Source organism: Sceloporus undulatus, chromosome 4, assembly GCF_019175285.1.
Source record: "Sceloporus undulatus isolate JIND9_A2432 ecotype Alabama chromosome 4, SceUnd_v1.1, whole genome shotgun sequence".
Taxonomy (NCBI): domain Eukaryota; kingdom Metazoa; phylum Chordata; class Lepidosauria; order Squamata; family Phrynosomatidae; genus Sceloporus; species Sceloporus undulatus.
The window spans coordinates 108,322,479-108,344,701 of NC_056525.1; the positions used below are offsets into that span (position 1 = coordinate 108,322,479).

At 39.4% G+C, this 22,223-nt stretch overlaps 1 protein-coding gene across 1 annotated transcript in view; it reads right to left on the minus strand.

Moving 5' to 3' along the window:
* Nucleotides 1-8,160, minus strand: part of PTBP2 (polypyrimidine tract binding protein 2) — a 73,287-nt gene extending 65,127 nt beyond the window's left edge. The window contains exons 1-3 of the mRNA XM_042464334.1: nt 7,972-8,160; nt 6,007-6,609; nt 3,908-3,938 (exon numbers count right to left, since the gene is read on the minus strand). Coding sequence (XP_042320268.1) covers nt 3,908-3,938; nt 6,007-6,038 — 63 coding nt within the window. The 5' untranslated portion in view covers nt 6,039-6,609; nt 7,972-8,160. The remainder of the gene's footprint in view (nt 1-3,907; nt 3,939-6,006; nt 6,610-7,971) is intronic.
* Between the last annotated feature and the right edge of the window lie 14,063 nt (nt 8,161-22,223).

The window sequence follows — 22,223 nt, forward strand, 5'->3', positions numbered from 1 at the left end:
TAGATCAAAAAGGCCAAACCCATGATTAAAATAGATCACTTGCTTGAAGAAGGAAGGCCTTTCCATATAGGCTTCCCAGGCAAGTACATGTGAATAAAGAATCTATTCAGAGTCTTAACCCTAGACCAGTTTCATTTTAAGTGAAGCCTGTGTAACACAATGAAACTATATTCAATCAAACGCCTTCTTGATATCAATCAGCTGGATGGCTACCAGAAAATATTTTGTTTCCCAATATTGTATTACTGTAAATCAGGAACTAACATGTATTACTGTAGTCCAAATCATTTCCAGTTACAAGTCACTGTTAATGACTCATTCTGCCGTTTAAGAAGCAAGCCAAAAAATCCTCTGATCACAACTGTGCTGACATCACAATGATGCTACTCCAAATTAAACTACTGTATATACTCATGTATAAGTCTAGAAATTCAGGTTAAAAAATCGAACCCCCCCCCCCAAAAAAACTGAGTCGACTTATCCATGGGTCAATGTAAGTACTGTATTTTAATACATATGGTGAAAGGCAAAAGTTTAATCTGCCCTGGAAGCACTGACCCCCTTCTACTCTCTCATCCGCCTAGCCTTTAGTATGTACACAAATAGCTATGCCTGCTGGAATTTTGTAAGTTCTTTTCCTTTACTTCGTCCTTTACATCTTTCATTACAAGTCAAGTTTTACCCTTGACTTATCCATGGGTCATATCAAAATCCATAATTTTGGCCCCAAAACTTGCCCTCGACTTATATATGAGGTCGACTTATAGTTGAGTATATACAGTATCTCTGTACAACTGTCAGTTGAACTCTAAGAGGCACATTGCCAGATGGAATGACACATTTATATGCTTCTCAGAGGTAGCTGTTTTCAAGAATGTAAGAAAGGTATCCGGCAATTCTATGCCATCTTTAAACTATACTATTACATGCTCTGCAATGAAAAATACTATTCCAAGCACTATTCTGAGTATGTTGGCGTGCTCCTAAGTGCAAGTATCATTATTTTACAAACATGGTGCTATGTCAGAACAAGATTTTTCTAAATCACATAAGTACGGTGGATGCAATCGACAGGTAGATCTGAGTAATTTACAGTGGATTTGTCGGGATGTCTGTTGCTCAGTTTTTTTAAAAAGAGAATGTTATCTAGATCAGTTATAGCATTTTTCAAAGTAAGTCATATAGTTTTTCTGTTTCTGCTAAAATGAAGGTATTGAGAAAGATGGGGAGCTAGGATTCAATTTGTGTACAAGACCACGAACTATTCAGATACTGGGAAAAGGTGTGTGGGCCCATCATTTTCTCCTGGGCACCTCTTTTTCTTAGTTTTAAGTGTTAAGTCTCCATGTCACGCCTGCTGACCCACTCTATTTCAAATGGTGGATTGATTTACATCAAGATGATGTAAATCACCAAAAGATTATTTAAATCACCAAATGAAAATCCCAGTGATTTAACAGAAGTCTCCCCGATACATCTTCAGTATCAGTAAAATATCTTTACAACTCAGGGTGCATCTATACTGTTGAAATAATGCAGTTTGATACTACTTTAACTGCCATGGCTCCATCCTACCAAATCCTGGGATCTGTAGTTATGTGAGGTACCAGATTCTTTGGCAGACAAGATTAAAGACTCTATAAAACTACAAATTCCAGGATCCCATAGGATGGAACTACAGCACTTAAACTGGTGCCAAACTGCATTATTTATACAGTGTAGATAAACACAGGGTAGTCTACATCTAGCAGGGAACAATTTGTGTGTGTGTCTTTTTTTTAAAGACAACTTTCTGGTTATTAACTTAGGAAATAACAGTATATAATATGTTCATCATCTATATCAAGCTCTGTATAGCATCAGTACATCAGAAATCATAAATAATAAATCATTCACACAAACATAATAGCACTTAGGCCTAGTCCCTGTCACAGCAGGCTAACTGAATCATTGGAAATTTGATAAATCAGCACTTAAGTAAGCTGCAGTGAATCAGTAGGTCTATTCTAGCTGGGACTAAAAATTACAAGGAACCTGTTTTGGTTCTAAACTAATGCCTTTTATCAATAACAAACTAGGTGAGGATAAACAAACTGAAGCTTAATCAAGCCAAGACAGAGATGGTCAGTACAGGCAATGGAAATTGAGCCTCTGTTGGATGGGGTTACACTCGCCATGAAATCTCAGGTTCATAGCTTGGGTATACTCCTTGATTCAAACCTGAACTTGTTAAGCACAGGTTTCTGTGATGCCAGGACAGTGGAAATACATGGTCTACCAGTCTGTTTCCAGACACAAATCAAATTGCTGATTAAGTGTCATAAAGTTTGGGTCCAAATTATCATATTATTCCATATGAACTTGTTCAGGCTTTGAGATCTTCAGGGAAGGATCTTTTCTCAGTTTTATCAACATCTGGTGGGAATGTAGCTACCCTTATCCTCTGTATCTCCCCTCTTAAGACTAGCTCCCTATTTGGCCTCCTTCTGTCAAGACATAAACATTTCATTAAACATTTTCACCAAGTATTTGTGAGCTGACTGCTTTTAAGAAAAGCACATGTAATAGTGTGCTGTACTGTCTCTTAATATTTTTAATAGTTATGCTTTAAATTGGTTTTAATTATACTGACAGTTAATTATATTTTAAGTTTTTGTAAATTTATGTGGTTACCTGTGTTTACCCATATCTGTTTTAATTTTTGTAAGCCACCTTGAGTCCCAGTGCTGGGAAAAAGACAGGATATAAATATAGTAACAACACTTAATTTATGCCTTAGTTTATTAAACTTAAACTTACATGTACACTGAATGTTTCACATTTGCTATCGCAGCTTTACTAGTTGTTACTAGCTGTCCTTAAAAAACCTTACTTACATATAACCCAACTGCCCAGCCACTGGCATCTACGGGGCTTAAAGGCATATGATACCAGATGGGGGTGGATAGTATAGCAGACACAGAAGAGCTGTATGGATTCAGATGGTGGATCCTGAACCAGGCAACCAAATACCACAATTCAGGCCATTTAGCTACCACAGTGTTTTGATACTACTGATATTAAAAATATACAGAAACATTCTAAACTTTACTTATATTAACATATTATAATGTCAGAGCTTCCAAATATGACACAAGTGAGATTCTCAAAGTTTTCAAAATATGGTAAATTTTATATCTTGTCTCTAGGCATAATCTGTTCTCCTAGAGAATGCTGAACAACTTTCAAAAGCTTAATATTATCAGTATCTATACCCAGTATGTAAGATCATACATTCCTACCCTCTCTGCCCATAGTCCATGGATTTCTTTTTCCTTTTTATCATCTGTTGTTTTCTGTTATGGAACATTACATGTCTATTGGCATTTAAAGAAGATTAACCATAAAAAGCAGTCCTCTGTAACAAGGGTTTGCAAACTTCAGACCCTGGTTATAAGAATCATCCTGCTCGTCATAAATGTATGTATGTATGTATGTATGTATGTATTTATGGTATTTATACCCTGCCCTTCAGCCCTAAAGGCTATCAGAGAGGCTACAAATGCAAATGTAAGTGTGGTTCAGACATCACATTGATGTAAAACTGTAATGATTTGGTCCTGGTTTACTCAGACCTCTGTTCTGCATGCAATGGCTAATTCCAGTTCATGAGAATCCAGAACACAGAATTTAGTTAAGAATTTAGCTTTAATACACAAAGTGAAGACAGGATGTGGCAAAAAACTTTTGCTTGATCACACATGGAATACCAAACCTTGTGATGTATCTGAACCACACAACAGATATATTAAGCACCAAACTTTTTATTTGCTGAAACGTCTTGAAAAAACTTGACAGCTACCAGAGAGAATATCCTTTATACCAATAACTTGATTATTTGATATTATCTATAAGGTTCATAGCCTACCTTCACACCAACTGCAACATCAGTGACAATGCTGAAAAAGAAAAAGAAGTTTTACTAGAAAAAAATCACTTTTATTTCTTTTCCCCACTAAATAAAACATTCTTCCTAACAAGATAGTTGATAGCTTGTTGTCCTGTGGTATCTCTTGATAACTGAAACAGACTTCTGGTTTTCCAATGCACTGCCATCATCATGGCATTAAAATATTGACTTAAAAGAGCTTAGACTTATTAATGGTAAAGTAAAATGGTGAAGGACTCCATTGGTGCCATTCATACAACTCAAATACTCTTGGTGACAATGGGAGGCACAAGAGATGAAGAGACTTACAACAAAATTGCTTGACACCACATTTGTAAAACCATAAATGCTATAGGCTATATTTAGGAAACGGTATGAAGTCAAGATGGATGTGTATGGCTCTGTAACAGAAGTAGGGAACTATGGCCTTCCAGATGTAGTTGAATTGCATCTCTCACAACTGCTCACCATTGGCTAAACTAAGGGGGTCTGATGGGAGCAGCAGTCCAACAATATGTGGATGCCCAGTTTCCCAACTCTCTCTTGGACATGGATTCTGATCATCACCTCACAGCATACCCCCCACTGAACTAGCACAAAGTCACAAAGCAACATAATTTCCTATAAGTGTGATAGTTATAAATCCATCTTACACTGACTTGTCTCAGAAGACCCATTTCAACAAGGAAACTGTCACTAAACTGTTGTCATCATCATGCATTGTGATAAAAATAACCATTTGAATTGACTCACCCTCACATACACGTGGTGTAACGTAATAAAAGCCATGATAAATTATACATCTTGGATTTTAGCAAAGCAGGACAAACTACCTGATAATGCTTGGAACTAGAGTGTGTATATAGCGATTCCCAGAGAATAATACAACTTGTTTATGGTAACATTCATTTCTTGAGATGTTTCACTTTACTCCTGCCATGAAGTTGACTAACTTTGTCATGTTCAGTAAGGCTGGTTAAGTAAGTGCTATAACTTTACTTCAGTGGTTCTCTAATGGTGGGGTAGGAAGCCCCCAGGGGGGGAAGTTGATCAAGGGGGACACAAGACTTGGAGAACCTGATCCCTCATCTTCTTCCTAAACTTTTTATGTGTACAATTTACACATGCACTGAGTTAAATATTGGATTTACTAAAAGAAAACTGTTTTAATTTGAATGTTATTTCCTCATAAAACGTTAAAATATGAATATACACAAATGTGCGAATGAAAATACGCACGCTAAATAAATAAAATATTTTTATTCATACACTCCATCAAGTTGGAGGGGGCACAATGTCTGCATGCAGATGTATACGGTGATCCCAAGGGTAAATGTTTCAGTTATTGCCGTGTGCCTTCAAGTACTTTACAACTTATGGCAACCCTAAGGTGAGCCTATCATGAAGTTTTCTTGGCAAGATATGTTCAGAGAGGGTTTGCCATAGCCATCTTCTGAGGCTGAGAAGGTGTGACTTGCCCAGTGTCTTTACATAGACAAGCTGGGCTTCGAACCTTGGCCTCCAGAGTAATACTCCAACACTCAAATTACAACACTTCAGTAGCCCACTTATGTTGACAATATGCACAAGAATGGAGTAGCTTCATTTCAAAGGCAGGTTCAAATTTGGAAAAGGAACTGGAGGAGAGGGTCAGCAAAATCCAGCATTCTTACTGCTGTCACCGTCCACAGCTAAGATCAGGCCTCCAACAAACGGAGGGCCTTGTCTGAGGCATAGTCTTCGAAGTGTTGGACTACATCTCTGGAGAACAAGGTGTGATTCCCAACTTGGCCATGAAACCCAGGGGTGACCTTAGGCAAGTCACACTCTCTCAGCCTCAGGGGAAGGCCATGGCAAACCCCTCTGAAAAATGTTATCAGGGAAATCACGATAGGTTTGCCATAAGTTGGAAATGACTTGAAGGCATACCATTACCACAACTGCCTGTGGCATGATGGTGTTCCCCCTCCCAAGCTCTCCACTGCCAAGGCAGGCCCTGATGTTGTTGTCATCGTTTCCACACAGCATGAACCCCCTCTGTGGCTTTTCTCTGCCTGTTTCCTCCAGCATCTTTTTACCTTGGGAGAAAGGCCATGAAGCAGCAAGTCATTCGCTCAGCCTCAGGAGGCCATGTCAAACTCCTTCTGAACGAAACTATTGAAAGCCACAGGATATGTTCACCATAAGTTGGAAATGACTTGAAGGCACACAACAACAACTGTCCGTCACACTCTGGAGTTTCTCCTCTCTGGTGGAAGGCCCTGTTGTTATTGTTGTTTCCACTGGGCTGAGGCCTGGCCCTTTCCTCTTATTGCTTTTATTTGCCTGTTTCCTCCAGCATCCTTCTACCTGAAGGCCCATGAAGCAGTAAGCAATGCTCTCTCAGCCTCAGGAGGAAAGCCTTGGCAACCCTTTCTGAACAAATCCTGCCAAGAAAACCTCATGCTAGGTTCACCGTAAGCAAGAATCGACTTTAAGGCACACCACAACTGGAATTTCTCCTCCCTGGTGGAAGGCCCTGTTGTTGTTTCTACACGGCCGAGGCCTGAAACCCCTCAGTTGCCTTTGATTGTGTCTTCTCCTTGGAGGTGGTGTGTGTAAGGGGGAGAGGCACAAAGCATCATGTCACACTCTCTCAGCCTCAGAGGGAAGACCATGTGGCAACCCCCTCTGAACAAATCCTGCCAAGAAAAGCACATGATAGGTTCATCATAAGTTAGAAACGACTTTAAGGCACACCACCACAACAGCCACACACTGGAGTTCCTCCTCCCTGGTGGAAGGCCCTGTTGTTGTTGTTGATGTTGTTTCCACTAGGGCTGAGGCCATGAAACAGCAACAACACTCTCTCAGCCTCAGGAGGAAGGCCTTGGCAACCCCTTCAGAACAAATCCTGCCAAGAAAACCTCATGACAGAAACGACTGAGGCACACCACCACAACTAGAGTTTCTCACTCTGGTGGAAGGAAAACCTTATTGTTTTTAACTGATTATTGGAGTTTAACTTTGTATTGTAATGTTTTTTAAATTTTGTAAGCCGCCCTGATCATATCCATGGAAGGGCGGGATATAAATAAAATTTATTATTATTATTATTGTGACTGTTGTTGTTTCCACACATGCCTGAGGCCTGGCACCCTCCTCCCCTACGTCTTCCCTTTGCCTGCATCCTCCAGCATCCTTCCACCTTAAAGAAGGAAGGAAGGACACCACCACAACTAGAGTTCCTCCTCCCTGGTGGAAGGCCCTGTTGTTGTGGTTGCTGTTGTTTCTACACATGCCTGAGGCCTGGAACATCCTGTATGGCTTTCCTTTGCCTGTATCCTCCAGCATCCTTCTACCTTGAAGGAAGGAAGGAAAGAAGGCCATGAAGCAGCAAGCCACGCTCTCTCAGCCTCAGGGGGAAGGCCAAGAACCCCCCATGATAAAGTCAGAAACGACTTTCCAAGGCACACAACCACAACAACTGCCTGCCAGACGCTGGAGTTCCTCCTCCTCCTCCCTGGTGGAAAAGGCCCTATTGTGATTGTGATTGTTGTTGTTTCCACTGTTGCTGCTGCTGAGGCCTGGCCCCTTTCTCCTCTATGGCTTCCCTTTGCCTGTATCCTCCAGCAGCATCCTCCCACCTTAAGGAAGGCCCATGAAGCCACACATTCAGGCCTCCAACCCACCCCTGCATCCCCTTTCTTCCCCCTCTCCCTTGGGGAAGGCCAGGAAGGGAGGAGGAGGAGGAGCTGCCAGGGGAACAAAAGAGCTTCCCTCCCTGGTCCCTGCTAAAGTGGCACAAGGCAGGGGCTCCTCCTAGCAGAGGGGGGCCCTCTGGGGAATGGCCCTCCGCTGCCTCCCAAGGCCTCCAGCGAGGAGGAAGGGCTACTCATGGCAAGGGATGCGCTGCCTCCTTCCCTCCTTTAGGCCAAAGAGTGGAGAGGAAGGAGGCGGCGGCGGGAGCTCTCTCTTCTCCTCCTCCTCCTCCTCCTCCCTCTTTCCCTCTCCTCCTCCTCCTTCCTGGAGGGTCTCCATCCCTCCTTCCCTCGCTCACTCACCCGTCCATCGCCGAGCAGGACAATAAAAAAGGCGCAGGCGACCAAGGGAGGGAGGAGGGGGGGCAGGGCAGGGAGCCGCGCAGGTAAGGCAAGTGGCGAGACTAGGGAGAGACAAAATGGCGGACGGGACCCCGACGGAAACAGCCGAAGGTTGCCGAACGCTTGCTGCTGCCGGAGGCCAGCGACGACGACGAGCAGCGCCTTTGTTCTCGCAGTGCGCACGCGCGAGTTGCTGGCATCCTGAGCATGCGCAGTCCGCGCCGGTGAAGGTTTTTGCCCTCACTGACTAGGCTAATAGGGAGGAAGTGAGGGCAAAGGAAAATGGGACACGACACAGAAAGAAGAGGGAGGGGAAGAAGGAGGGAAGGAAAAAAGGGGTGGAGTGTGTTTGTTTTCTTTAGAGCTGGTCCTTCAGTCAGTGAGGACGACTGTGTGATATACAGTATATATATATATATCCCCCTTAAAAATGTTATATGGAGGCAGGTTTTTGTGTAATTAATTAATTACTGGGGATTGCTCAAAGTGGCTGGAGAGAGGAAGGAGCTTTGTCATTCCTTTCACCATCTATTTTGTGTGTTTGTGTGTGTATATATATGTGTGTGTATAAACTTGAATGCACACACACACATATATATATACAGTATATCATTTTTATATTTTATATTATTTTATATAATATATATGTATATATATATATATATTACACTCGTCCCTCCATATTTCCCAAGGTTAGGGGCACAAGATCCCTGTGAATATGGAAATATCACAAATAATAAAAACACCTTGTTTTTTGCCTGAGAGGACACCCCTGTATTTGCAGCTTTGATTATTTGCAGATTTGACCACTATGTTCTCTCTAGGAATATCTAGGTCCTCCAGTGCAACTCTATGGTCAACTTTAACTAAAAGCTCCACTGAAAGACCTAGAGATTCCTAGAGAGGTGTCCTCTCAGGTAAAAAACATGGTGTCTTTGTTACTTTTTCCATATTCACGGGGGTCTTGTGCCCCAACTCTAACAAATATATGTATATATTCTCCCTCATACACACACACACACACACACCAGTTTTGCATTGAATTTGACAGTATGCACAGAGGAGCATGTCATATTGATACGAGGGGCTCATTTCCAAACATGATAAACAGCAGGTTTATAATTAAATATACAGGATACAAAATACATGTAATTTGCACTAGTAGAAAACAGGAATATGTTGACTCTGACTGGAGATGAGGGTTTCAACCCCTGTTCAGCCATGGAAACCCGCTATGTGATCCTATGCAAGGCACACTCTCTCAGCCTCAGAAGAAGGCAAAAGGCAAGCCTTTTCTGAACAAATCTTGCTAAGAAACCTCCATCATAGGGTTGCCTTAGGGTTGCTATAAATTGGAAACGACGTGAAGGCACACAACAACAACAATCCGATTCTCACATACTCACATAAAATGCCTTTATTTTTAGACCACAAGCAAGAATAACCATATTATATTGTCATGTTAAACCATGTGTTACGACGAAACTCCCCCGGCCAACTACTTTCTCGGATGGCAACCCAATGGGTCTTTTTGATCCTACCTCCAGCACCAATTATGTGAAGATGATCTCCACTATCCCACCAATTCTTCACTGTGAGACTCGAACTCAGACTCTCTTAAGTGTCTCCTACACTATAACACCCACTATCTAATTTGTCCCAAACCTAAAAGACTTTTCTCACTGTTGGTAATGTTTTAACATGTTTCTGAAATCACTTCAGACAGCTGCTGAAACAAGATAAGAGATTCATTTACAAGTCAGGCTGAATACAGTATCTCTTTTAGTGGATGGTGTTCATAATGGATATGATGTATAAATACTTCATTAGTTACACAGTTTGACAGTTTCCTTAGCTTCCCTTTGCCATTGGTTCTTTATAGCTTTAAATAGTTCCCTTACAGACTAAATTATCACAGAACCTTTATTAAGCTTTTCTATCTTACAATCCTTCTGGTTACCTGTGACTCTACAAGTCACCAAACTATGTCTCCCACAGGACACTGCAACAATATAATTTCATTATTGATGAAGTTCTTCATATAATTAAAGACAGGTAAGAAGCAAAACTAAAGGTGACAGATATAGGGTCAGACACCTGAACACAATTGTTCAGTGACTTGTGCGTAGTGACAAAGAACTATTGCAATACTCAATGAAAGAAATAAAAGAAGACAACAAAAAAGGTAGTACACGAGTCTTCCATAAGATCTGAGAACTCAGTGGGAAATTCAAACCAGGAGTGGGGATGCTATATGACCAACAGAGAATTGGACTGTGAGATCAAGGAAAGAGATGATGGAAGCAATACACTGAAAAACTATATATATATATATATATATATATATATATATATATATGAAGGATGACACATTTATTCAAGGCAGAACCCTTTGTCAATGAACTCACAGTTTTAGAAAGAGAAGAGTAAGCTACTCTCAAAGCACTTGGCAAAGATAAGTTACCAGGAATAGATGGTGTAGCAATTGAGGTGTTTCAAGTTATAGTGCCCCCAATACCTAACTCCCTCAGGTGTTCCAGAAGGATACCATGGTCAATGGTATCAAAAGCCGCTGAGATGTCCAAGAGCACCAACAGGGTCACACTCCCCTTGTCAATACACAGATGGAGATCATTGACTAAGGCGACCATGGCAGTCTCAACTCCATATCCCACCCTGAAGCCAGTTTGAAATGGGTCCAGATAATCGGCTTCATCCAAGACTGCCTGGAGCTGGAGGGCAACTTCCTTCTTGATCACTTTGCCCAAGAATGGTAGACGGGAGATCGGTCTATGTATTGTTATCAGTGAATAAGCATTGCAAAGAATGTAATTGACTTTCAAGTATGCACAGGTAAAATTAGACTGGAACTACTTGTTGATTCCCAAGACTAGTACAATAAAAAGTTGTATATATTTATCCAGGAGTGAGACAGTTGGATTTACTTCAGTGTAAATATGTTTAGGATTAGACTTTTAGAGATAATTAGAAGTTTTGGGGTCATAAGTCTAATTCTTAAGTTGATGTATTTGCATTGTAAACTTATTACTTAATTTGTTCAGGTTCAGGGAAACAGATTAAAAATAGAATCAAATTAGTTGTGGTCCAGTGAGATCTTTCCTGTTAACTACAAAATCGATGTTGTCAGCTAGAAATATGAGACTTTTTTTTCATCCAAGAGGAACCAACTCTTCATTCCAAATTTCACAAATATATTCTGTAAGAGAGATTAAAATATTATATGAATCAATTATCTGCAGCTGTTACCACTTTCTACATATACCTTTCCTTATCTGTACCATCAAGTGATATTGGATCTAGATGTATGGAGCAGAAGGTGGTCAAATTCAAAGACAGGCATTAAAAGAAAGGTCACTCTGTCCTTTCTGTCAATATATGTAGGACATGATTTCTGTATTCAACATAGAGGAAACATGCCAATCGCTGTACAAAAGGATAAAGCTGGACCCACAACAGCCAGAATTAAATTAACCCAGAATTAAAGTGAAATACACTCACAGAGGAAGAAGACCAATACGTCTTTTGTTTTGGGGTATTTTGTAATCTCAGTGAGTTCCAGTGTTTCCCAAATGAAGAAATTTTGATTTTCCCTGAGTGGGACCAATGTACTGAGAACTAGACTACTTTTGTTTTTAAGCATTGTGGGTCCCAGAAAAACACATTAAGGCACTCTTTCTCCCCAAACATTTCATCAGCTAGGACCACATAGTGCTCCAGTGGCAAAAATGCAATACGTTTGTTGGGACAATTTTTACCCTATCCATCATCATCATCATCATCATCATCATGGTGTACAAGTAACTAAACCTCAAAAACATTGTACCAATCTTCAGGTGAACATGTCATAAAATGACTACCTATAGTTCTAGTTCTGTGTGAATATTGCATAAAAACATGTGCCTGGTGGAGTGAAATGTTCTTCTTTGATGAAGGTTACACATTCTGTTTTCCACCTTGGAGCTAAATTTATTTGCTTTGTTTCTTTGAACCTCTGTAAGAGTTTAATTCACCTCTAAGTGAGAAGAATTTTAAAATGCAGACTACTGAATACCATCAAGAAGTACTAATGAGGCTAGGAATCTTGGTGAATCATTAAAGCATCTTTACAATAAAGTTGACAAATCGACTGAGGCAATTATGACCCAAAGGAGAGTGTGTTTCCAAAGCCCTTACTGACAGCTTGGATGCTTTCTATAGAAACTCCTATCAATTGTCTGCTAAATAACAAGAAATTCCTAGCAGCTCTTGTTGTCTGCCAGACTATGCCCAGCTCTGCACAACACCCTCAGCCCCTCTGAAAAACAAATTGCCTTGTTTGGGTCATGACCTTTGTGGCCCTTTCTCTTAGTGATTTTTTTTAGTGCTGTTGTGAGAAAAGAGTTAATATAGGAGTTTGTATATACCAGATGTCAATCGGTCAGATGCTGCTGAATATGGTCCCATTGCCCAGTTGGCATATAGTGCTGGTGAGAGTTGTAATCCAGTATAGCAGAAGGGGAAGACCGATAAGCAAGAATCCAGACTCAGATGGAATACTTTCAGTCTGAACTCTTTGGGAAGAGACTTCCTAAGCTCATGAAGAAGGAGTAGGCACAAGTCAAGCAGGTCACAATACACAGTCAACTAAGAACTCAGCTGAGAACTCAGTGGCCAAACTCCAAGGTCATATCCACTAAACTGTGTGTCTACATCATCCCTGTGAGGTTGCCAGTTGACCAAGGCTGCATCTGCATTGTAGAAGTAATCCAGGCTGACACTACTATAACTGCCATGGATCCATGCTACAGCTTGGAATTGTAGCTTTGGGAGACATTTCACCTTCTCTGTCAGAGAGTTCTGTGTCCACAACAAACTACAAATCCCAGATTCCATAGCACTGAGCCCTGGCAGTTAAAGTGTCTTTGGCATTGCCCAATAATAAAGGTCATGATGCATCGACAGCAAAATATCTTACCATATAGCATTACGTGATTGTGTCAGAGAAACTGAGACCCAGTTTAGAGCAAATTGCAGCATGCTCTGGTGCTCCTGCATATCAAGGTCCTTGCACGAGACTGTTTAAATTGCTGTTTGATGCCTGATAAAAACCCAGTCACTTAAATAGCATAGGTTTCAGAAATGATTTACGGTTTTTCCTAACTAAACAGACAGATTTGTAGCTGAATTATGTTGAACTACTGAGGAATTGCTGTGTTTATGTACCAGGTTTTCTCATAGCATGTTAAAGAGGATTGAGGCAATGGCCCAGGTTTGTGTTATCATAGATATGATTGCAGATTGACCTGTGGAAAAACTATTGTATATACTCATGTATAAACCTAGAAATTTTAGTCAAAAAAATTGACCCAAAAATTGGAATCGACTTATCTATTGGTCAATATAGGTAATTTAATTCCTTTTTTAAAAAAGGAACCATTCCCCAGTCAAAGGCAAGACTTTGTAGAGTGTACATCTGTCCTGGAACACTGACACACATACACACACAACACCCATCCATTCAGCCTTTAGTCTGAGCACAGTTATGCATGCTGGAATTTTGTAATTTCTTTGGCATTGTTTTCCTTTCCTTTATAGTACTTTAGATCTTTTCTTATATGCCCCTAAGTTTTACCCTCAACTTATCCATGGATCACATCAAAATCTATAATTTTGGCCTCAAAACCTGCCAACACCTGATACACGAGGCTGACTGATAGTCAAGTATATACGGTAGCTTTACTGGGATTTTTTCACATAGGCATGCAAATACATGTACAGTAAAGATGGACACTTGTAAGTGCTTTTTCCTTGTTGGTACTCATAGGCATTTCCTGCCATTGCATATTGATGGATGCATTCTTTGCAATGAACACTATTGACATGTACATGTGTTTGTGGTCTTTAATATGGAGTCACTGATTGTGTTTAGGACTAGCCTCAGCCTCAGAGTTTTCCATCTATAAACTGGGTAAGCAGTTTTACCAATTCAGCTTTCCCCATGCTATAGACAATTGGTCCGTCAGAAATCTTTTCTGTGTCTTTGCTCACTGTCAGCTCTGGAAACTTGGATAGGCATGCCTTCTTCTTTTTTAAAGGTACACAGTTATAGAAATCTTATTCTTCTGACATAAAGGCACTGTGCTCTCCCTCCCATCCAGTGAAGAGAAATGAGAATGTGGAGTCGAAGGCTTTCATGGCCGGCAGCCATAGTTTTTTGTGGGGTTTTCGGGCTATGTAGCCATATTCTAGAAGAGTTTATATCTGATGTTTCACCAGCATCCGTGGCTGACATCTTCTCAGTAAGATGCCAGCCACAGATGCTGGTGAAATGTCAGGAAGAAACTCTTCTAGAACATGACCACATAGCCCAAAAAGCCCACAAAAAATGATAGAAATGAGAATATCCTTTACTAGATATTAGAGAATCATATATCTTCAAAAAGGGAGGGGGTGCTGTAATTTATCTGGGAATAAAAAGAATTCCATCTCTGGGTAGGAATAAAATACTTTATACAACTTTAAAGTAGATTATGACGACATTAGAACAGTTAAATATTTTCTATATTTTGGTTCAGTCATTAATGAAAATGGAAGCTGCAGTCAAGAAGTCAGAAGACTAGAGACTTGGAAGGGCAGCTATGAAGGAACTGGATAAGATTGTCAAGTGTAAAGTTATATACCTGAATACCAAAGTTAGGATCTTCCATGCCATAATATTTCCAGTTACTATATATAGATGTGAAAGCTGAACCATAAAGAAAGCTGACTGAGGAGAGTGGGAAACACCTCATTTAAAATGTGTTGAGGAGAGTTCTACAAATACTATGGACCACTAAAGAAAACCAAAATAAATAGGTCATGTAGAGCAAGTCAAGCCTGACCTCTAGCCACAAGCCAAAATGACTAAACTGAAACTTTGGGAATATCATGACACAATACTTATAGGGGGGAAAAATCACAAAGTTGAAGGCATTAGGAAAAGAGGAAAAGCACATCACAGGTGGATTGCTTCAATTAAGACATTGCAACCCTGAGACCTCAAGATCTGAATTGCTAATAATAGGGTCTCTTGGAGATTGCTCATTCATAGGGTAAGCATAAGTAATTGACTTGATGGCACATAAGAAGATGATGATGAAGAAGAAAAAGAATGATTCACTGAAATAAATAAAGCTCATAACCTATGTTTTGAAATAGGCAGCTTCCTTCACATCAGTATTAACATGATGCTCTGCTATGGTGCCACAACAAACTACAATTCTGAGAATGCCACAGCATGGAGCCATGTCAGTTAAAACAGTGTCAACCCAGATGATTTTTGCAGTGTGGATGCAGACTAGGATTCTTTGTTTTTACTGTAGTTAACAGATAGATATATATGTAGCTGGATGTGGAATATAAACCATGGACTGCCCAACTACCACCACAGGCCAAAGGTACTGTATTACCCTTCTTTGTTAACAACATTATCAAAAGATTAAAAGAGTTTGTCAGCTACAAGTGGAGAGCAAACTCCAGCAGGAGTTCTATATAGCAATTCTTGCCTCCACACATGAAAGAAAAATTCACAGAAACATACTAGCTCTACTGCTGAAGCAATATTACAGTATCCAATCCATGCAAACTTACTTACATAAAAATGTGGAGAATTTAGTTGGCTACATTGACTTAAGGCAGGGCTGGGGAACCTTTTATCTTTCTGATCTTTAAGTATAGTTACTGTAATCACCTATAGCAGAGGTTCTGAAACAGTGCAGCGGGACCGAGGTGGAGCACTAGAGTTACTTAAGGATGATGCCAGACTTGGAAGTCCTGATCCCCCTTCCTCCTCTTTTTTCTCTTTCCAAACATTTTTATGTGTAAAAATTACATGTGTTGAGTTAAATATTGAATGTAATTTTTTTTAAAAAAAATCTGTTTTAATTTTAATGATGTTATTTCCTTATATGTAATATGTTAAAATATGAATATACATGATTGTGCAAATGAAAAGAAGCATGCTAAACAAAGAAAATATTTTTATTCATATACCACATTGGGGGGTGGAGACCCTTGACACTTGCATGTAAAGGGGTCACAAGGGTAAAAAGATTTTTTTAAAATTGGATTTTATTACATATAATACATAAGGGAAAAAGGAGAGACAACTCCAAAAAGAAAAGGGAAGAAGAAGAAGAAAGAAAGAAAATGATTATACATTAATATATGCTTGTATTCTATAACGTGAGTATTCCTAACCAAAAATAAAGAAAATAATATTTATATGTATATATTTCCATATATCATGTGTCTGTATTTATAGTCATGTAATCCAAAAAACCAACATTGGTTATGTTCTTCATTGTTTCATCTACTCTAGACTGTCCCTGCAACTTCTGTGTCATATCTGATGCCATAATCTTTTAACATTTTTCCAGTTGTTTTCAAATTCTTGATTAATTTCCCCTGCTGAGTACATAGTCAGACTATCTATAATGAAAAAATCAGCCATAGAAAGGCTTACCCTGGATCTCCAACATTTAGCTAGTGCCATACGCACAGCTGATATCATATATAGAATTAAACTAATCATATTTGGAGTCAATTTAGCTTGAATCAAGTCTACTATGTTTAATAAGAACAATTCAGGAAGGAGAGAAATATTTATTTTTAAGACATCTTGCATCTCCTTATGTATGTTTATCCAATATTTCTTCCCCCATCGCACTGCCACCATAAAGGGTTCCAACTTTATCTTTGCATTTCTAGCACTTACTGTTGTAATGTATGTTCATTTTAGATAGCCTAGATGGAGTTAAATACCATCTATGAAATATTTTTAAGTAGTTTTCTTTTAGGGTGTTGCATTTTGTAAATTTCTGATTATTTTTCCAAGAGTGTTCCCACATTACTAGTGGTATCGGTCTTCCTATGTTCCTCATCCATTTTATCATACTTTCTTTGATAGACTCTTCCTTTAATTCAGTGTCTAGAAGATGCTTGTACATTTTTTTATAAACCCTTTTTCTCCTCCCAATAGGATTTTATCAGATACCTTCCACTCGGATTCTATTCCAACCATTTTCCTGGCTTTATTAAATTCTTCTTTTAGTTGCTGGTAATGTAACCAATCTATTGATCTCCCTTCTTGTATCAATTGCACCCTAGATTTGATTTGGAGGTCTCCTTCTGTAAATATCAGTAGATCTACATACTTAATCCATATTGTGTTACACGAATATTCATTTTTATGAAAAGCTTCTTGTGGAGAAGCCTATTTGGGAATTTGGGAATAAAAGAAATTTTTATACTGTTTCCAAACCCTAAACAAAGCTTTTCTAATATAAACGGTAAAAAGTTTGAGGACCACTGCCATTGGGCCATGTGAGTTGGAGGTAGGAAGATGAAGTACAAATGTTTTGGAGAGTCAGAGGTTCTTCATCTCTGTGTGTCGAAGCTGAAGTCATATTAAATATGGTGGCAATTTACAGCTGCTGTCAAGGAAAGCTTTGTAAATATCTCCTGCTCCTACCCTTGCTCCTTTGTAAATATTTCTGTTCCTACAAAGCATTTACAAATGCTTTTTAAATATCTCTGTATATACTAATTTCATAATTATGGAAATATGTGAACTAAATAATTTATATAAAATGTGCATTTACAACTGTTAAACAGTTAATTCTTTTAACTAACTGATCCTTGCTGATTCAAAGCTTATAAGAAGTGTGCATCCTCTGAAGAGAGGTGTTCGATGTGAAAACTGTTAATATCATTAGTCTGCTCTATTCAGTCTTGGAGCCACAAGAGAGGAAAAATGTGGAGAAATAATTAGATGTTAGAGTTTCTTCATCACTCTTTAAATTTTATTCCTCTGTACTCCTTCATCATTTCAGCCTATCTAGGGAGTTATTCTTTGCTTTCCATAGACCACTGGGAGAACTAGCAATCTCGACAATTTGATATGTTAACAGGTATTTTTTGTGGCCCTATAAGCAAATCATTTTCAGACTTATTTTTTTTTCCTGTCTTGGTTTATGCAGTTTATAAAGTCTTTACTGGGGAAAGCCTCCTTAAAAAGTCTTAATTTTTTTAAATGTTCAGATCAGAAATTCGCTTGTTATTCAAGAGAACAAAAATGTCAGCACTACATCCTATAGGCTATTTTCTGTCATATTCTTTCCAACCACACTATGGTTTATTTCCCTGAAATAAAAAGATGAACATTTCCTTGAAAGTGTACTCCTCCTTTCCAGTGACGTCAATAGGAGGTGAGGGGGGTTCAGCTTAAACTGGGTTGTCACCTCAGAAGAGGGGTGTCACCTGGTCAGGCCCTAGGCTTTGGAATGACCTGCCGGATGAGATCCGTCATATTACCACTCTAGAAGCTTTTTAAAAAGGCTTTTAAGACGGATCTCTTCAAGCAGGCCTTTCCAGATTAGCCATTCTAGACTAGCCTCCCCCTCACCGACATCACTCACCGTGTTCTCCCCCTAGAAGAAGATACTTGTCCCGCCTCAAATCTCCCTGTAACTTTTAGCAAAATTGTATTTGAAATTTTTGATTTAATTTATCTTAATCCATTTGCTGTTTAATTTCTATTTTACTGCTCTTCAGCTTATGTTTTATGTTTGGGGCAGGGTTGGGATGTGGGACTGTTTTTAAGCCCAAGTTTGTATTTTAATGATATTTTATTGTTATACTTCTGTTGCAATCCGCCTTGATTCCCCTGGGAAAAGGCAGAATATAAATACATTATATTATTATTATTATTATTATCATCATCATCATCATCATCATCATCATCATCATCATCATTATCCCATTGCAGGGTGAGAAAGGCCAGGTGTGCCCTCCTGATCTTGCTGTAGTAGTGGTAGTCCCTTCATGAGGAGGGTGCCTCTGCTGCCACAATGGATAGGACCAAGTGCACCCTGCAGAGGATGCAGTCTCTTCATGAGGAATTCAGCACTGTTGCAATGAAAGAGATGGACAAGTGGTCCTCTCCTGACTTCACTGTGGCGGTGCCAGTCTCCTCATGAGGAAGCCAGCACTGGCACAGCAAAAGAGAGGGCTGAGCTCACCCTGACAGTCCCTTGCCCCCTTTTTCTCCCCTGAAAAGGTGACACCAGAAACGCAGACACCACTGCTCCTTTCTTCTTTCTCATACGAAAACATAACTCTTTATTTAACTCTTTAACACTATTTTAGATGTACAGATAACTGGGCCTTGACACCAAGGTTATTTTTCCCCAGTTGGTTTCAAAAGTTCTCAAATTAGAATTATTTGTTGGAAATATGAAAATATCTGAAGAGTGTGTTTTCTGTGTTCCTTCCAGTAATGATGTTTAAATTCAGATCTCTTTTCACTGTAATGTAGGAGATTACCGCACACGGCTTTTAAAAAGTGAGAACACTGAGAAGGAAGTGGCCTTGGTGATACGGATTGTATGCCGCCACCTTCAACCCATACCTGCCATGTCCCCAATTCATCCCTTTTCATTCAGGGGGGAAATCCATGAATGACCATGCAATTGTACAAGTTCACAGATCTGAAACATTGCTCCTGGGGCAGTTGCGTAATTGTTAGTCATGTGCCCTTCTTACTTCTTTATTTTCTTTTTTAAAGAACTTCAGTGAGGCAGTGGAATTGTGCAGAAAAGGGGAGGGGGGAAATCAAACAAAAATCCTAAAGGCATGCTGGGTAGGGAAAGCAGGGAGGTGGGGTTAGGGAGTTAAAGGAAGTTCAGAAAGAGAGTGTGATGGAGCAGTAACCCCAGTCATGCAATTGACTACTTAATGCGATGATGGATGGCTGCGAAGTGGTATGTTGCTGTTTTGTTTTCCTAGTGACTGCTGCAAGAATGGGGCTGGTGTCATAACACCCGTAGGTTACTTTTCTTCATTAGACATATAAAAAGCTCCTGGTGACAGTGCAGACGTTTGTGTTACTGTTGTTCACTATCAAAATTTTGAAGAGATGTACTCAGAGAAGCAGATGGCTGGACAGAATGATGCTGAGAACAAAAATATATCTCAGAATTCAGCCAGAGGTGTCATGCTACATGACTACTCTGAAGACAAACAGGAAAGGAATCCGTTTCATCTAGAATTTCAAAAAGCTATTCACACGCCCTGGTTTAATTGTTGTGCCCCTGAAAAAGTTAGAACAAGAAGAAAGATATCTGGAGAAATCTGGATCTTTATTCTTTCTGTGTGTTGAAACCAAAGAGGAGACCAACTGGCACAAAAAGGCTCTTATTAAGATTGCGCATGCACACACACACACACACACACACACACACACACATGCGTGCGTGATGATTTTCATATCCAAATTCTGTGCTATATCACTCACATTAATACATTTCATGTTTCACAGATCACTTAAGTACATTCCACAAACACTTCAACAGACACAATGAAAGTGTAGTCCCCAGTATAGAGCTCCAAGCTCCATGTACTCTATACATTTTTACAGATGTGGGATTCCCCAAACTGTTCATGCAATTTTGTTTTTGGTATGTATAGATTTTGTTTATGCAGTTTTGTTTTTGGTATGTCTTCATTTAAGTCACTGAAGAAGATATTGCAGGCAAGAAAGTTCTGTGTATGTATAATACAATATTTCCATAGTACTGTCTGATGTACATATAGCTTAGATCAAGACTATCTGAAAAACTGTATCTCTCCATATCAGCTTGCCTGAGCTTTATGATCTTTGCAGAGGGCTTTCTCTCAGTCCCACCATTCGCAAAGGTTCATTTGATGAGAACGTGATAGACAGCATTCTTGGTGGCTATTTCTAAGCAACATAACTCCCTGCCAAGGCAGCCTCAGTTGGCCCCCTCTTTGCTCTCTTTTCACCAGCAGGAAAATATATTTTTTTAAAATTTATTTAAACAGGCTTTCAGCTTTTAACCAGTAGGAGGTACATTATTTTTTTTTTAATAAGATATGTCGTATTTTTAAAATAATGCTTTGACTGTGTTTTTTACTGTTGGAAAATAAATGTTTTAATTAAATTATTTAATACCTTTTAAACTTCTGTATTATATATTGCTTTAATCACAGTTTGTTTTATCCACCTTGAAGCCAGCTGAAAAATGAGCAGCAAAGATACGCTCCTTTTTCAGCTGGCACAAAGGAGACTTTTCCCACCCTACCATGGCCCCATGGTGGCTTCAAGCTGCTCCAGTTGTGTGTGGCATATAATCGCTGTGCCACCAGAGTCCCTTGAAGCCACCCATGATGAGGTGGTTGCTCAGGTCTGAGCAGCTGCCCAACTTCCTAGCAGCTTCATGGCGACTTGGGAGCATGAGGCATATAAATGCCACACTCCCAAGCTGCCTGAACGGCAGCTTTAAAGAGCTGTCTGTTCCAGTCCTATCTTAGCTAGTTCTGAGTATATAGAAACACACAAGGCAAGTACAGCTGCATTTCATTTTAGAAAATATTGGGTTAATTTAAACTGACCTGGGGAGTCGAAATGACAAGTCTTTAGTAATGCCAGGAGTTCCCAGGAAATACTCCAGGGTGAAATAAATATCATGTGGATCTCCAAAATAAAATTGGAACACACAGGTACAAAACCATCTTCTTTAATCCATGAAGATGGCCTCAATTGTGCAATTCATGGAGTACCCTTAGGCCAATAACTATGTCTCAGCATAGCCTGCTTCACTGGGTTGTTGTAAGGATAAAAAAGTTGGAAGGCAGGACCTTTCATGCCACGCTGAGGTTTCTGGAAGAGCGGTAAGGATAAAAATGTAGTTTGTCATTCTTAAAACCAAAGAATACACTCCAGGGCAAAGTACATGTGTGCAAATGATAAACAATTGTTTTGGAGCAGGAAAGCTATATAAATGTTAAAAGTGAGTTACCTTTGTAATGAGAAGGCTTTATGTGAAACTGCACCAAAGCCTCCCAGAACTCAAGGTTTTACGTATTTATATAATGACGGCAACAATTAGCAAAAGAGAGAGCAATTAATTTGTGGAGAAAATATTTACAGTGTCCTTTAATAGGAAGTACAAATAAATCTAATGGAGAGGTGCAGATGAAAATGGCAAATACTGCTTTTTGTAAATCAAATAGTGGGAAAGTATTAACTTTCCTTAATGTTTCTTATTATAAACTTTAATTTAAACATTTCACACATAGTGTTTTAAAATTTGTAATCTCAAAGACTTTGCAACAGTAGTCTCTGGTTCATATATTTATTTGATGTACTTTAC